A 17,662-nucleotide genomic window follows, 5' to 3' on the forward strand; every position below is an offset into this window, starting at 1 on the left:
AGTTAAGCGCTCACCTAAATCTGACTGTAAACCCTAGATGTCCAGAATTCTCTTCTCTACTAGGTTTACATTAACTTTACATTTAGGTTATCATTTGAGTTCAGTATTTTTGTTGCGCTTAAGGTCACCATGTTTGGTGTAGCATTTAAAGAAAACATAATATCTGACTGGAGAAGGGGAGTTTAATCCTTACAATGCTGGTGGGTTTAAGGGTTGAGTGACACTAGGAAGATGAACTTACTCTTGCACCAAGAAGACCAGCCTCTCCAGGGCGACCAGCATCACCATTGGCACCTCTTACACCAGCAGGACCAGGAGCACCACGACTACCAGCTTGGCCCTAATGAAAGATAACGTCACCTATATAGTACCGTACTACATGAGAAGTGGCAGATGATAAGGTAAGAACAGTGTTAATCAGGCCAAGTTAGAAATACTCACAAGTCCACCAGCTCTGCCATCGGGTCCAGGCAGACCACGAGTTCCAGGAACACCCTACAATGCAATAAATGCAAAACAAAATTCAATGAACTGGAGAATGTACGCTAGAGAATACAATACCTTATTACTAAGTACAGTACCTGTTACTAAATTGCTAGAGTATAAAGTACCTACAGTTTCTTTACTAATGAGTAACACAATTACTAGTTAGTCCACTTGATGTTTTGGTTTATTCACTTTTGTGGCTGATAATAATAATACGGTAATAATAATAATAATAACAATAATAATAGGTTGAGTGAACATAACCTTTACATAAATTATGGGGAGAAGCCATATAAGCATAGTTAACAATACATCAATTGCTATTCTCTTGAGTGGAAAATGACACATTACCATTCATTCAACTAAATACAATGAATAGGGGCCTACGTTTTGAAATAGGAGCACAAATATTACAGGGTTTGAGTTCCGTAAAACAGGAAAAATAATCAGTGTATAGCAAAAGTGTTTGTATGTAAGATTTCTGCAATACCAAGTGCTAATCAAAGGTTCCTATATTTTAATATATTTTCAGTTTTGTTTCGTGTCTCATTTGAATCACTTTTCTCTTCTCTTCTTGCCATACATGTGATTACTACTGTAGCTGAACTTGCTAGATGTACTTATTGACTAAGTAGCAAACATACTCTAGAGCCAGCACCACCAGGGGGACCAGACGATCCAGCTTCTCCATTGGGACCTCTCTTGCCTTCCTCTCCGGAGGGACCAGCAGGACCTTGGGGACCAGCAGAACCCTTTGTACAAAGAAGAACATTATTAAGCAAGACATAAAAAAACAAATAACTAAATACATGAAAGAACAACCAATTGTTTGGTACAAGTTACGTACAGGTTCTCCCTTGGTTCCAGTGTCTCCTTTTCCACCAGAAGTACCAGGTTCACCCTATGACAAAAACAGAAAAAGTTGTTATGGCAGCACAACTAAACTTTGAAACAAAGACTACAAGTTTCTGTGTGCGATGGTGCACTGATCGGCACTATCACAGTTTAATGAATAGCCCCATAAGAGTTATTAAATACATCTACTAGTGCTAGTGCGCATGCAGTGTGGCATTCTGTACTTGTGTATTGCACAAAACATCAGGATAATATAACACATGCAACAATCCCATTATATGTTCAGTATCTATCCATTTTTCAATGCGTCTAAACTAAGTGACTGTCCCCAGGTTTACTTACAGCAAGTCCTCTCGCACCAGAAGAACCAGCAGATCCTGGGGGACCAGGGATACCACGTGGACCGGGCAAGCCAGGAGCACCAGATACACCAGGGAGACCCTGTGAAAATGTAACAATATAACGTTAATATTTCATTGTTATCGCTAAAATGATAAGCTCTTGTTAAAAGAACCTTGTTAGGAGAATTGAGATACTTACAGCAGCGCCTTTAGAGCCAGAAACACCGTTAGAACCAGGGTTGCCCTAATAAAATAAAGACATTCTTTTGTCAGTATAAAGTAAAAGGTTTGTTTCCAGTCTCATCACTCTCCTTGAACAAGTATTGATAAAGATAGATCATGTTTATACTTACTGTGGGTCCAACAGGGCCACCTGAACCTGGAGGTCCAGGTTCACCTCGACCACCTGCAGCACCACTAGGACCGTTGCTGCCAGAGCCCCCTATTTCACCCTGGAAAATTTAATCATGTTAAGTTACTATTTATTTCATATGCACCACAAATTCGTATGCCATTTAGCATTACATTGCTTAATAACAAACAATTGGGCAATGAACTGTGTCTCAAGCTGATTCCCGAGAATCCTCTATCGTGTTTTTAAGTAGAATTTTAACCAAACAGATTCTTAAGGCGTATTCCCATTGAAAAACAACATTTTCAGTGGCATAAAATGGTGGAAAGAACATTCTTCTAATGTCGAATACATATGCATTAGATTAATGTGATTGCTTCAGCCATCTTGTTGTAAAACTGTTTACGAACACTTGCCAATGCCGCAGTACTTTAAGAGAAACTCTGCCTCTGATTATGTCAACATTCTCAACACAAAAAAGGAGCTGAAGCTTGATCAAGTAAACGGCTGTAATTGTTCGCTAAGTAAAGAGGACTATTTTCGGCCTAAAAAACACAAGCAACCTGAGCAGTGAAGCACATGGGGGTTTAAGTGCCTTATTTCCTAAATGCAACTTTCAATTGAAAGCCATTTGAGAGAATCTCATTGGTATTCAAGCTAAGGAGAAGTAGTACTTTAGGAATTTCCATATTTCCAAGCTACTTTTCTTCAAACAGCTCAGTCTAAGAACATTAGCAAATTCCAGTGTTGAGATGGAAATAGTTGTAATGCCCATTCTTCTATTCTATTCTCCTGGCAATGTATACAACTGAGTGCTCTGCTGCTTTAAAAACATAGCTGGCATCTACTGTGGTCCAAGTGGAGAATGGGTGCTTCAAAATGTGCAGTGGTTGCCTAAATAATAAATACTGTAAATTAAGTAATGTGTGTAGTAATTATATTGTCATTGTATCAACAAGATATATTTTATCTAGTGCCAAATAATTAGCAAGTTTATTTAGTCCATTTCTGACCAGGCTGTTACTCTCAATTGTATGTGCACATTTGCCCAATGTGTCACTGTAGACGATTGTCTATTGTAAGACTGGTGTCAATTTGTAAATCCAGAAATGGATTCAGTGTGCAACATAAATAACATGAGCTTGGCATGCGCAGGCTGACTTACCTTGACACCAGGACCGCCGGGAAGACCAGGAGAACCAGCAGACCCGATTGGACCCTACAACATAAAGGAGAATAATTTAGAAAATATAAAAGGCTTACTTGAAATGAGGGCGTCTTCTCACACGAAAACAGTTTTTAGCCATGGTAACGGTGTAGCAGTGTTACCTTTTTACAGCAGTTTTACCCTGCAATTTGTATTCTATATCAGGCTAAATAAATACACCTAAATGCATATGTTTATATATATATAGCTAAAAACGTAATCTCTCTCTCTCTCTCTCGCTGTATATATATATACATATATATATATACAGTACAGGCGGTCCTCGCTTATCCGCCGTAATCCGTCCCGCAAACCGCCGTCGGATAATGGACCGTCGGATTGTGGGTCCATGTTAATCCACAGCGGTGACTGTCGGATAATGCATCATCGGACTGCATTATACGGTGTCGGATAAGTTGTTCAACGGAAAGCGGACTGTCGGATACCGAGGACCCCCTGTATGTGCATATATTCACATTGGAACCATAACAGTACCAGGAGTCATTCTGTTTTATTTTTGTTCTAGGAACACAAAATGGCTCAGTTTAAGTTACAAATAAAAAAGGAAGGGATGCAGTGCTGCTTTATAACTTTTCTTTAATATAACTTTCAAATAAAAGATGTATTTAATGGATGGATATTGAGAAAGAACGTTGGAAGTTAATAGATAACCTGTATCAATGTGTAATGCAACCCATATTCAATGACTTTACCATTTTTACTTTCTTTGAACTATTCTTATCTTAATAGTGTGGGACTTACAGTATAGGAGTATATTTTCAACTAACCCCACTTTGATCTCAGCAGAAATAACGGAAACCTAATTCAAAGCAATGTTTAGGAAAAATGCATCCAATAGACCTCGTCTTCACCAAAAGCCACTTAATCATTGTGTTTATTCAATAAAGTGCAATTACTTGAATGGGAGTTTCCATACGGAAATCGCATGGAAACTCCCCTTCGCACTTTATTGAACAAGCCTTTTCAGCTGGGATTCACAAAGCTACGATGTGGGGTATCGCAACTGCACCACTGCATTGAAAGCAGTGGCTAGTGGGATGGGGTTACATATTGTATACATATATGTAAAAAATATATGTAACCCTAAGCCTAGCTCAACAGAAAGTGAAACACTACACTTACACTATGTTAACTTTGTAAACTATACATTTCAATAATAAACATACAGTATGTATATTGCATACGAAGTCCCTATTCCCGAATGGAAGTTACGCAAAAATGTCTGTGGCTGACCTGGCATTGCAATAAATGTGTTACTGCATGCTGGCGACTAGAATAACGGCACGATATCTGTATAATAAGGTAGAAATATTAGCTTGTACTTACAGCTGGACCACCGGGACCTGAACTGCCATCACTTCCGCGAGCACCCTAATGAAAAGGAAATATATATATATGAGTCCCGTAATCAAGCCTCAGAACATAGTAAAGCTGTGATAGGCAACCTGAGGCTCGGATTTCCACCTTGCAGATATGCTGCTCCGCAGCAATGATAGTTTAATACATGGAAATTCCACCCCCTTGGTGTTGGAGAGATAGGATTTACTTGAAAATCACTGCATTCCCCTTCTTCTTATCATTTCTTTATGAAGTGTGATCAGTGTGATCGACCGATGCCACCGGGGACAGCAGACTCCCCAGTATGAGAGAGGATGGCAGCATCACCTCTTTATAAAATCATGTGGCTTTGGAAAATGCTGCTTTGTGTGTGGAATTAAGCTATCCACACTATTACATTTGGTCATTATAAATGATATGCCTGTAAAATGTGATTCAATATATAGTATGGGAGTCGTGAGCTGGGTCTGTAATCGTGGGTATTCGTAGGAGTTTTTTTTCCAGTAGTTTTTAGAACGTAACATTACAGATTTCGTTTTAAGACAAATATACACTTACAGCGGGACCAGAAGCTCCAATGCGTCCTCTTTCACCAGGAAGACCACGAGCACCCTACAGGCAGAAGAAACGCAATCAGTACAGATTTTTGTTTATTGCTAATAGCTTATGGGACAAATATTTACATTGGTTGCTTCATAGATCAGTACAATCATATGAGTACTATCTCATTTTGTCTATAGTTTATATTAACTGCATAATATCATTCACTTTCTACTTATTCCTCATATTTATAACACATTATGGGCCATGTTTACTAAACAGTCTTCTGCCATAAGACACCTTCTGGGGCAATAAGGGGACTTCCTGCCCCAGGTGATTTGTTGATGGAAAAAGACTGCCTAGAAATGATGGGCCTTTATATTTAATAGTATAAAGATACAGCATTATACACATATATCACAATACATTATTTAAAGAGCACTTAATGTATACCACTGTGGAGTCATTACAGCTTGTCAATACTTACAGCTTGACCTGGTGATCCATTTTCACCATTGGCACCATTTTCACCCTGTTTGGGAAGTACAGACATGGTTGTTAAGTATACATATACACATAAGCATACTATAGATGTAGAGTGCAAATAGACTTCATACAGTAGGAATTGCTACTTAACACCGTGTCTGCAAATACAGTGTCAAGATGAAAACCCGCTTTTATACCAATACTACAGAAGGAAAGCTAGATACTTTTTATCTGATCATATGACAAACATTTAATTTCATATTCTTTGATTTCTCCCCCTTGAGAGACACTACAAAAGAGTTTCCTCAAAGTCAATAACATCTTGTTCTCAATAAGTACTTGCTGTCGCCGTGCATTTTTAGTTTATGCATTAAAATGTATGTTGTGAGCAGTCACTGGCTTAAGCCCTTACATGAACTGTTAATTGTAGGGCATGTAATAAATAAAAGTCACGATGCATAGTGGTGATGAGTGCAATTCTTCTGGATCAGTCGGAGTAGGCAGTGGCTTCCAAAGTTTTTAAGTGATGTGAATCTCATAATTCATGAGAGATTTCTAAACTGAACTAATAATCTTGTGAAAGTATGTGTTTACAGATACGTTATTAAATGTCCATGGTTATATCATAAAATGTGTAATGTGAGCATTATATATAGGATTTACATTTTTTTCATATATTATAATCATACAATATGGATATTTTATGACCTTGTGAAGAGATTTCCATTTATTGGTCATTGGTTATCTGCAAGTTGGATAAGCCAACAGGCGAGGAGAGAGGGCGAGACTGAAGACATGTATGCTATCTAGAGACAATCTGATGCTGTAGATAATATGTGTAAAATTAAAATGCGAACATACAGTAGGCCTATTTTTTTTAGCTAAATAAATATTTAATCATTACTATATAGGTATATATGAATATAATTATTTTTAGTTGCCAAATTACATTATTTTAGAAAAATCATGAGTAATGCAGGAAAGTCAAGAATAGTTTGCCAGAGACCAGTGAGAAGTGTGATTTGTTTTAAAATAAAATAGACCTCTAGTAAGTATCTCATTTATATCAACAAGACATGTTTGCTTGTTTCATGACAGTTGAATTATCTCTCTCTCTATATATATATATATACACATGTTTGTGTGTTTATACTGCAAAAAGCTTTCCATTACCACATTCTTACTAAATGGTAATTGATTACAGCCCTACATTTAACACATTTTTTGATGTGTCTATAGTGTATCTGGGAATACAGAAAGCGTGCCCAGGGTGGTGCTGAGCAGAACATATTTAGTTGCTGGTTACCTTTCCGCCTGCAGCACCTGATCCTCCCTTCTGTCCGTCAAGACCATTGTGACCCTAAAAAAGAAAACACATCCTTATAAAAATCACATTTTACATTTCCCATGACATGTACAAGAAATATATATCTATTCCAGGCATTTTGTTTATTAGACGTTTTCCCCATACTATTCCCATACTAGGTAAATACTATGCCCATACTATGCCCATAATATGCTCATACTAGGCCCATACTATGCTCATACTATACTCATACTATACTCATACTAGGCCCATACTATGCTCATACTATACTCATACTAGGCCCATACTAGTCCCATACTATGCTCATATTATACTCATACTAGGCCCATACTATGCTCATACTATACTCATACTAGGCCCATACTATGCTCATACTATACTCATACTAGGCCCATACTAGGTCCATACTAGGCCCATACTAGGTCCATACTAGGCCCATACTAGGACCATACTAGGACCATACTAGGGCCATACTATGCTCATACAATACTCATACTAGGTCCATACTAGGCCCATTTATTTCTTTATCTTCACTGGAACACAGCAATAACTAGCCAATCTCCTCCTGATGATTATATACATCTGTGCTGGGACTGTAATTATGTTGGTAATATTCCAGGTCATACATTGGGAGGCTGTCTGCGTCACATTGCATTATTATTTTGAAACCGTATTGTTACTGCTTTACATTGTTAAGAAGATGCTACTAAATATGTCAACTCTTCACAAGTTAAGTGTGGTATAACATAGAATAGGGGATATTTCTGAAGCACGTTGTCTAAAGCACAGAACCTCCTAATACCCGACACTGCATATAAAGTTAAACTGGGGTATAGTAAATAGCTCCCAATGTGGGACAAGAAGTAGACATGATTGAGAGCGTCCTGACCTGCTTACAGAGTGGACACAGATAGGCCTGCTTGTGGCCAAAGAATGAAGTCTAAACCTTATTCTGTATGTTGGCTAATGCTCTACTGACTACGGGGTACACATCAGACTGCATGATAGAAATCTTGATGCAAACTATATCATAAATTGTTCTTTTTTTGTTACATGCATACACCTGGCTGGAGAACGCAGCTCTGCAGCTTGCAGTGTTTCAACATGCCTCCTCTTCAGTTGCTTGACAATCAATACCTAGCGTGCTCATGATATATTACATTACTAGATGGGATACAATGGGTGGGACTTCTGCCTGCTGCTGAGTACTTTGCTCTTGGCCTATTTCAATTGAAAATTGATGTGACTCGATTTTTATACCATTTTAATCCTATATCTAATCTGGTGAAAATGGCGCAAAGATAAACCATATATCCAAAACAAATAAAAAGAATGAATTCCAAAATGTTACTACAACAGCTTGTTTCTGCGAATGAGTTTGAATACTAGTGGGACAGATACAAAGTATCAATGAGTTACACATTTAAACTAGCAGATGCACTATTCATTATGTATACTACTGGCCCTAAAGTAAGACTCACTAAGGAGGGAGGGATGTCTTCAATAGGTCTTGTTTATCCTTAACATGGCATCACATATAACTAAGATACACGTGTATCACTATTTATACGCCGTGTGCTAAATGAGATGCAAGGATTTGTTTCTTCAGATCTGCCCGGGGTGAACAAGATCCAACATTGGGAAGTAACACATTTTAAATATCCCATGCATGGTTAAGGTTAGGAGAAACTCACCCTGATTCCTTTAAAGCCTGGGAGACCAGGAGTTCCGGGGAAACCGCGAGCACCCTGTAAGAATCAATTAAATGTTACGCCCTTTATTGCTGTCGGAGCTGCAGCTTAATGTCGAAAAAAGGTCATCAGTGTGAAATTAGGGGGAAACGAAGATTGTGTGGAAACAATAAAACAGGAAAAAGGCTTTATTGTTTTTTTTTTTTAACAGATATTAATATAATAAATAACCCCAAATAAGAGATCCATTTGGTCTCCAAAATAAGCTACCAGGAACAGATAATCCTGACATTCTGTTGGTCCCATATAAGTGTCCTACAATAAACTACTTTACGATAAAACCAATATGGATAATAGAACCCTGTGCTGCAATCGAAAAAGAGTTTGCAGTGAGCTTCACATCAGTGTCTATGTCTGCCATGAAGTAATGACGTTAAATATTGGAAACTTGGTTATAAGACGGTGTTATTATATTATTACCAGTTTCAACGTGAGCTTAAGATAAATGCATAAAGCAATCAAGTTAACTGTGACCCGTGTCTGTTTTGCTCAATATTAAGTGATTGACTGCGCCATTATCTTAATTATTATTAAAAAAATACCTGAGTTCCAACAATGCCTCTCTCACCAGGTCTTCCAGATTTGCCGGGGTTACCCTAAAATATATGGGACAGCAAAATCATTGGGTTAACTAGTGCCAATAAGTTACTTTACATGCAAGGCTATCTGATAAAATACAGGTGTAGTAAGCTACAGCAAATGCTTACAGTAAGTCATTTGTGCTTCTACTATATACCTTCAAATTTGACATATCAAAAGTCTGTGTACCCTTTTAATCTATGAAGAACATTATAATGTATCAGAATTTGCAACAAAACTACTTCAGGCCTATAGATTGCAACATCTACAGTGTTGCACTATAGCAATCTAACACAGCAAGATGGATCTGATAATAATGGGTAAAACAGCAGGCATACACGAGCCATGTTCATTTGTAACTAGGTGTAGGACAAGATGTTTCCCACCCCAATTTACAGAGACAGTAAGAATCCTTGTTCTCGAATTTATTTGTGAATTATACACAGTGGGCCATACTTACTAAGCCATGCTCAAACTTAACACACTTCACAGTCTATTCATTGGAATAGGCTGTAACATGCGTTACTGCTCAACACTGTGTAGTAAATCTGGGCCGCAATCACCAACACAACTTTTATTATATGGTTATCATAAATATACAATATTAATATTGCATCACTTCCATAATTTGCATTTATCCTTTTTCCGGAACAATGAAAAGCGCATTCATAGCTTCCTTGAACGTTTGGCATCAAATATTTTTGCAGCCCATACTTACGTCTTCTCCTGATTTTCCAGGTGGACCAGCGGGACCTCTAGAGCCTACAGGACCCTATGAATACAGAAGATGATATCATTCAATTTCAATAATGTGTTTTGGTCCACATTATATGTCATATTGGGATTGCTGGAGGGACTTACAGTTTGACCAGGTTCACCATTCTCACCAGCAGGTCCTTGGAAACCTTGAGCACCCTACAACAGAAAGTTGATATTGATTAAAACATCAGTCACTTAGAATGATGGCACAACAAATAGTGATGGCATGTAGCAAACATGCACTGTACTTACAGGTGCACCAGATTGTCCGTTGGGGCCTCTTGGTCCCATTATACCCTAGAAAACAATATGAATAGTTTATTTTAAAAAACTGCAGTAGAGCCACGAATACAAAAATATTACGGTATGCACAATACTTGATTGCTTAACTCATATAATGTTAGCATCTTGCCCTCTGAGCCTATCCTACTCTTTTTATTTTTCTATGTTCTTGTAGTGTTACAAATCATGATTTTCCTTGCCCCTGGCATCTGATTTGATCATGGTAAACTTTAGACTGCCCTGGGCCCTGGGAAGAGCGCCACTTTAACCTTCGGACACTTAATATTTGAAAATCTTATGTCTCCTCAATCTAGAATAAAATAAAAAACTAAAAAACAGCTTTGGAACGGGCAAGGAGGGACCTCTTCAAGTAACAAAATAAAATGCAGAAAATATGCGATCAGTGCGATCTACTGTTTTATGTACAACAACAAAAGTTTTAAATATATTTTGTATGAAATGGCAAAGAAACTTTGCACAGGAGTCCTTAACGCCTTCACTGCCAAAGCGGTCTGCTTAGCATTGCAAGTCCTCTGACAGGGATGGAAACACAATGAATAGCTGCTGTGCCATGTTGTGCTGAATATGTAGCATGATATTTGAGCCAAATTGTATAATATTAGTCCATATGATATGCTTACCATTAGCCATTAAATCATGATAAGTTGTCCATATTGTTGAAACATGTTTAAACATTGTCAATGTAGTGTGTTGGGACATGCTCTAAAGACACAGTGGCAGATCACAGTGTAGGCCTCATGGTGGCAGGTAACAGATATCACAAGTTAATTGCCTTTGTCTCCAGGGGGCTTCCTGTGTGGCTATTACCTTGAGTAAGCCCTGGGGAGATACAATGTCTTTTCCTGGGATCAAAGTATCCTAAGTTACATGACCTACCATAGCAGTGCTTACTTGGACACATGTCAAAGTGCAGTGCTTGCTTAGGGCATCCATACTAAACTGCCATATTGCTATAGACGGCGGCTGATAATATATGCCCAGTCGTAGTAAATTCACATTTTCCAATACATTTTAATTTCTTGGAAACCATATATATTTATTATAATATGTTACATAGTATTATGCCAAGGATTTACCCACCTGTGCACCAGCTTCACCACCTGACTTCGATGGATCATATTGAGCAGCAAAGTTCTAAGGGAGAGTAAAAATGGTTCTGTTAGTAAAAGAGATTGGTTTCCTACTTTTTGAAAGGTTATAGATTTCTGACAGTGTTGAGTAATATCTCTTTGAAACACTCACTGTGGGGGCTTATGTCTTTCAATTGTTTACCAGTACCATAATGTTTGGTATTTTTTCCCCCTTTCCTTTATCTACCCCCAGTATTACATATATAGGTCTAATTGCTTTAAAATGTAAATAAAAAGTCCAAGTTAGCGTGTTCAGATTTTCTTTTAGCGACTTCACTGTCACGTAAGTCCACATTGCACTGGTTTGCATTGCAACGCATAGCTTGGACCTTTATGGGGTTAAGAGGCTAAGTGATTTTCTTGTTTCTAACACCAAAGAAATATGTGTTGGAGCTCAATAAACTCTCCATGGCCATTTATAGCTTGTAACTATTACAACTTTGAATGTATTGTGTTACATGGCAAAGCATTGCAAAAAGATATCACCAATACATTCATATTCTAGGCCTGATCCTGTAGTGAAACAAGATTATTAAATGAAGTATTTAATTTTTGTGTAAGATCAATGATAATTATACACTATGTTGACATGACATACGGTATGATTACATTACTACACTATATCATTCTCCCCCCCACTTTACTCCAGTGAATGTAATCTATTGCCAGTAATGTTAAGCTATAAATCCTTACTCCGCCAAGACCAGGGGGGCCGGGAGGGCCAGGTAAGCCTGCAAGTCCATCATCACCATCTCTGCCTGGTATACCTGGAAGGCCCTGCAAGCATCAAACATATAGAATCAAATAATAACCTTGCCGAATGGGAAAAGAGACAGGCTTGGTAGATGAGTGTGTGCTAATGTAGAAGTAATGTTTGCCTTGCAGGCATAAACCATCCTTTTCATGCTGGGTAGGACCTTCAACATGGAAACGGTTGAGAGAGGCCCTAACTTATAAAGTTACTATACAAGATGAATTACTTCATACACAGTTTGCACAATGGACTGCATTGGTTTCCTTAAGATGTCTTAATATCACATGTGAAGGATTTGGGGTAGATGTAGCTATAAAAATGAAATTGTCTTTCTTCCTAGATTTATTTACTCTAGCTCATACTACAACATGGTACTGATGTAGCCTGTTATATTGTTCTTTCTGATGTGATATAGTATCACAATTTATTGCATCAACATTTAAACTAAATCCTTTGGATATTCTGTGATATTGTGAGCTCTACTTGAATGTTTCAGGTAATGTTAGTAGCTACATCTGTACCTGAGTTATTCTCATACATGCCTGCGGTGCATACATTGCATGGACATGTTCTTCAACAGAAGATCTAGTAAAAGTAGCAAAACACCTGGAACTATTTTTAAATAGACCAACCAGGGTGCAAAAAGAGAGGTTTAGTAATAGTGTTTGTAAATGTGGGAAAAGTACTATTACGTGAATGTTGTTTAGGCAGCAAAATACACAGACCACTGGTGAAATGTTTCCATTTTATTTATTAATTGCTGGGATAGGTTTCAACCCCACCTTAACTTAACCTTAACGTATTTATGAATTGGGAATTTGTGAACAAAATATATGATCAACATATATTCATATTTAATTTAGACCTCTCAGTGTAACAGGGGTGCAACTTTGCTTTGTAAATGTCAGCAAGTCCACTTGTCACTGAAGAAGTTGAGAATTCATTCTTTAAAATAGGTGTAAAACATTAATTCAGAAAAAATCAAATGGGGTTTTAAAGTTTGCATTATAATGTTTTATATATTTAATACAATATTTTTTTAAATAATAGAATGTCAGGTGTTTAATGTCTGTTTATAGCATCAATAGTTGAAATAAAGGGAGCAGTAGCGTTTCTTACCCTATCTCCCTGTGTGCCTTTGTCTCCTCTGGAGCCCTGTTGGAATGGAAATGCTCACTGCAGTGCATACGTCATCATCCAGTACAGAATGCAGATATCTCTCTTTTATAAGAGTCTATCACCGCTGGAGGAGTAATCACTATCTGCCAAACTCACCCAGTTACATGTTTATACAGTTCTGGGTATGTACAGTGTTACTTTTCATAAAGCCACTGCTCTATTAACCAAACATTTTAAACAACTAAAATGATGTAAACATGCACCCCGTTTTAAACCCTCAAATGCCAGAGGGGTCAACAACACATTGCAAAGCAATCTGTTGCTGGCCCCTATGGCATTTAAGGGATTAAGTAACATGAATCCCCATGGAGCATCACTAGCAGAAAATGGGTTTCAAGCTGCACTAAAAACTAATGCAAAGAAGTCTTCCACACATTGCATTAACCATGTCAGTGCCAGTTTAAACAACACACTTTCCTGCAATAAATTGCAGGGGCCTCTGTCTGGAATGGTTAAATATGTTCATATACAGCTTGTATTTAATAAAAATAGAAAGAGTTAGTAATTCAGCAGTTGTTGCACATGTGAAGCTGAAACCACTTGCAAAATGGTCCAAACGTGGTCATCAGTCCAATCTCCATGTTCAGCAGGGTGAGAAGCAGAGTAACTCACAGGTAATGATCTGGTCACTTAAATAGCAGCTAAAGCATTAAGGTACATTCACTTCAATGAACGCTAGGGCATTGTTACTCTGCTTCTCATCAAACTGAATAGGGACTGAAGTGTGTTAGGCCCCATTCTATCACCTAGGCAACTCTGAACTGCAAACTCATACCAATCACCTAAGAGGCACTAATATTACTTATATCTCATAATACATACTTCCTATAGCCTTCACACTATGCTTCTATGACATATTTCCAAATTTACATTTGATTTACTTCTTTCACATTTATTGCCTATATAAAAAATAGCATAACATTTGTACACATTATTGTTAATATTCTCATAAGCATGCATAGTTCATAATAAATCACAAACACAGAAAATGCTTACCCTTTGAACCTAGGGAAAAACACACAGAAAAAAACGAAATTAATAAAAACCATACCGACTGCCATTAATTACATTTTGCTAACAGATGTTTCCTATCACGTTCTAAACTCATTCTACAACTTCTTATTGTAAACAGATTTTCTCTATAACATGAAAACAGGAAACAACGCATGTACCTCGAGCCAAACTCATTATATTAATCATTCCAAATTAAAATTGGAGTCAGGTAACACACAAAAAAAAAATAATAAAAAATAATTCTATCAATTGAATGGTTTCCAGCTTCAGGCGTAAATCCATTCCAACAAAACTGGGCTGTGTATTCACACCTGATTTTATCCATCGTCTTCCTGGGGTTCTGAAGAGTCTAAAATTCCCTTTAGTTTTCCAGTGGTACAAATACACTTCTTGTAACATTTTAGCTCAGTTTCCAGATTTCCCACCTGAATTATTTGCCTTTACCATGTTGCCCCTATATAAGGGAGCCCCCCCTTCCCCCCCCCACTGGTAGGCCAGCCCACACAGGAAGTCTGGGTGGGCACATACAGGGTGTAGCTATCTAATCCACTGGGAACTTTAATTCAGCAGGTTCTTAAAATGGCATTCCCATTGGTGTATACTAAATAAATATATAATGTGGCGGTTAGTGAAGGAAACGATGAAAACAAATATACTGACCTCATTTTGAACTGGACAAGAGAAATGTAGGGGGTGGGGTGGGAAAGAAAAGAACAAATCCAATTAATGAAAATAAAATACATTACACAATCAATATTGAGTAAATCTAAGTCAATTATGTCAACTTCAACATATTAATTGTCCACAGCTTCCATGCCATCATTGGATTTTGAGTCCTGCATTTGTAAGGACGTTAGTGATGTGGAGAACCATGTCTGATACAATATCATGGTGACATGGAGACATCATTCTGGACAATACTACATAGCATAAAAATATGAATTATTTTAATTATCCCCTACTTATAAATAGATCCCAACATTTTCTTTTAAAACACAATTACTGTAGAAATAGTTTTTTGTTTTTGTTTTTGTAAATGAAATGGAAGTACTGGAGAAGATATGGTTTGTGTTTTAGTTTTACATGCTGTAAAGATGTCCTCAGGTATGCAAAAGAACTAGCAATGAAAACACAATTAACAGGTAAATGTTGAGATGTTGGTTTGCTTTCTATGTTAAAAGAAAAAGAACCCACCAATAAATATTGTATTGATATTACTCTGAGCCAGACAGTGATTTTAAAGTGTATATCAACCAGACTTCTGTATCAACACTTTCAAATATTAACATAGTCAAATGACTAAGAAAATAGATACCAGTGATTACCATCAGTTGAGATGTACCAATATATTATTGGCTTAGTGTTGCGATTGTATTTATGCTCGGGTCACTAAACATGTTTCTGTATGTGAGGCCTTAATAAATATTTAATTACGTCTGTCAGGAATATGCTACCAAAGGTAATCTGTGACAAGTTAAAGATATGACCCGCTTCTAAGCCTTTCAGTATTTACTGCATGACAAATAAAACATAATTTTTCACATGGATCTGTTATTATCTGTTTGAGCCACCAGAGGGAGCAATAATTCATTGAAATCGTGCACTAACTGCATCATTTAGCGAACCAGTTAATGCCTGAGGAATGAGACGTGATGATGATGATGAACAGTATAAGGCAGTAATGTGGAAAAAGGCAGTAACCAATTTAACTTGTTTAGTGCCAGAGGGGCGAGAAATGGTGTATAGAAGTTACATGCTTTCACCACACAGCAGTGACACGTTATAGTATAATATATCTAGGATTAGTAAAGTATAATATATGTATCTACTTTGGTAGTAGTTAGCAAAGTTACACTATTCCCAGTAAATACAATAAGTGTATGTGGTTATCTGTATATGTATTGTGCATTATTCATAGCACTTGCGGCAACAGTTCTTGCTAGATACAGTACATTATGATGTTTAAACAAGAACCGGCTAAAATAACGTGTGTCAGGGTGAATGCAAAGAGAACAATGGCGCTAGGCGGGTCTTGTCTGCCTCTTTGAAATAATAGGAATTAAAATAGAGCAAATAAAAAAACCATGTTGGTGCATGTTGCAATTGTCTGATACTAAATTATTAGATCTTTCTTCTTTTATGGTGTGTGGCAGAAGCACGCATACAATAGTTCTGCGCAACTGTCTTCAGAAATAATGGGACATTTTATATTTTTTCAAAGTAATGCAAAGTATTCTGTGGCTGCAGCATGAAACTGGCTTTTATTAATATGAATTTTAAAAAGTAGGATCCCTGCAGAGGTTATTAGTACATCCAACTCCCCATATACTGCGTGATGAGGTCCTGTGCGATAGCTTATAGGCGCCACAAGGGGGAGCCCGTGAGTGAGCAGAGACAATGCAAGTACAACGCCCTAAACTTCCAGATGTGCCGAAAACTTTTGTTTTCTGCATATGCTACAGTTAGGATGAATACTTTCCAACCAACCTCCAATGTTATATATAAATTAAACTTTATTGCGTTAGTTGCTTAAATGGATAACATAATTGCAGTACAATATAGCAAGACATTGCAAAACGATTCTTCTCGTGAGCACATTCTTGGCAAAGTGCCAGCTTGACTGAATACAAAAAACATCTGCTTACTTTCACTGGGGGGAAAATACAGCAATGTAATATATTCATACACAAGAGCTGCTCAGAATGATCCAAAATGGGGGTTAAAGATACAAACTATATACACACACGTCTCTGAGCTTCCCTATAAAGAATAAAAGCTAAAACCACTTACATTGACATGTTGCTAGATATGAAGTTACTGCGAGCAGCAACACAATCCGTGTATCCACAAAGCTGAGCATGTCTACTGGCTAGACATGCAGACTCCTTGTGATTTAAGAGCCCGGTTGGTTATGCCCGGTGGGTTTCAGACATGCAGTCCTGGTGGTTGAGTAACTCCAAACTTAGCAGAAACCTGCTTCAGTGATGCTAAAATATTAAAGCCTAGTCAGTCCCATTTATATGGCAGGAGGTTCCCTCTGTGCTGCGTGTCATCAGGAACCACCAAACCAATGGAAGGAGAGAACTACTCTCAGCTAAGCCACCCCACCGCCTGTCTACAGGTCATGTGCTACTTATCTCCAGCCTTCTCCAGCAGTTTTGGCAACAAACGAGCTGTGATGACGAATGCACTGTTGTTAAATTAGTTCCATTCTTTGTGAGGACGTGGACACTCTTAAGT

The 17,662-nt window shown here is 37.6% G+C and overlaps 1 protein-coding gene across 1 annotated transcript in view; it reads right to left on the reverse strand.

The window, feature by feature from the left end:
- The window catches only part of COL1A2 (collagen type I alpha 2 chain), a 36,508-nt gene extending 19,078 nt beyond the window's left edge, over positions 1–17,430 (reverse strand). Inside the window, exons 1-21 of the mRNA XM_075587329.1 lie at positions 17,213–17,430; positions 13,349–13,401; positions 12,169–12,252; positions 11,426–11,479; positions 10,295–10,339; positions 10,145–10,198; positions 10,002–10,055; positions 9,247–9,300; positions 8,648–8,701; positions 6,933–6,986; positions 5,628–5,672; positions 5,159–5,212; positions 4,589–4,633; positions 3,200–3,253; positions 2,036–2,134; positions 1,882–1,926; positions 1,684–1,782; positions 1,334–1,387; positions 1,131–1,238; positions 442–495; positions 242–340 (exon numbers count right to left, since the gene is read on the reverse strand). Of these exons, the coding sequence (XP_075443444.1) occupies positions 242–340; positions 442–495; positions 1,131–1,238; positions 1,334–1,387; positions 1,684–1,782; positions 1,882–1,926; positions 2,036–2,134; positions 3,200–3,253; positions 4,589–4,633; positions 5,159–5,212; positions 5,628–5,672; positions 6,933–6,986; positions 8,648–8,701; positions 9,247–9,300; positions 10,002–10,055; positions 10,145–10,198; positions 10,295–10,339; positions 11,426–11,479; positions 12,169–12,252; positions 13,349–13,401; positions 17,213–17,282 (1,332 nt within the window). The 5' untranslated portion in view covers positions 17,283–17,430. The remainder of the gene's footprint in view (positions 1–241; positions 341–441; positions 496–1,130; positions 1,239–1,333; positions 1,388–1,683; positions 1,783–1,881; positions 1,927–2,035; positions 2,135–3,199; positions 3,254–4,588; positions 4,634–5,158; positions 5,213–5,627; positions 5,673–6,932; positions 6,987–8,647; positions 8,702–9,246; positions 9,301–10,001; positions 10,056–10,144; positions 10,199–10,294; positions 10,340–11,425; positions 11,480–12,168; positions 12,253–13,348; positions 13,402–17,212) is intronic.
- Positions 17,431–17,662: the final 232 nt, after the last annotated feature.

The sequence above is a fragment of the Ascaphus truei genome, chromosome 2 (genome assembly GCF_040206685.1).
Source record: "Ascaphus truei isolate aAscTru1 chromosome 2, aAscTru1.hap1, whole genome shotgun sequence".
Taxonomy (NCBI): domain Eukaryota; kingdom Metazoa; phylum Chordata; class Amphibia; order Anura; family Ascaphidae; genus Ascaphus; species Ascaphus truei.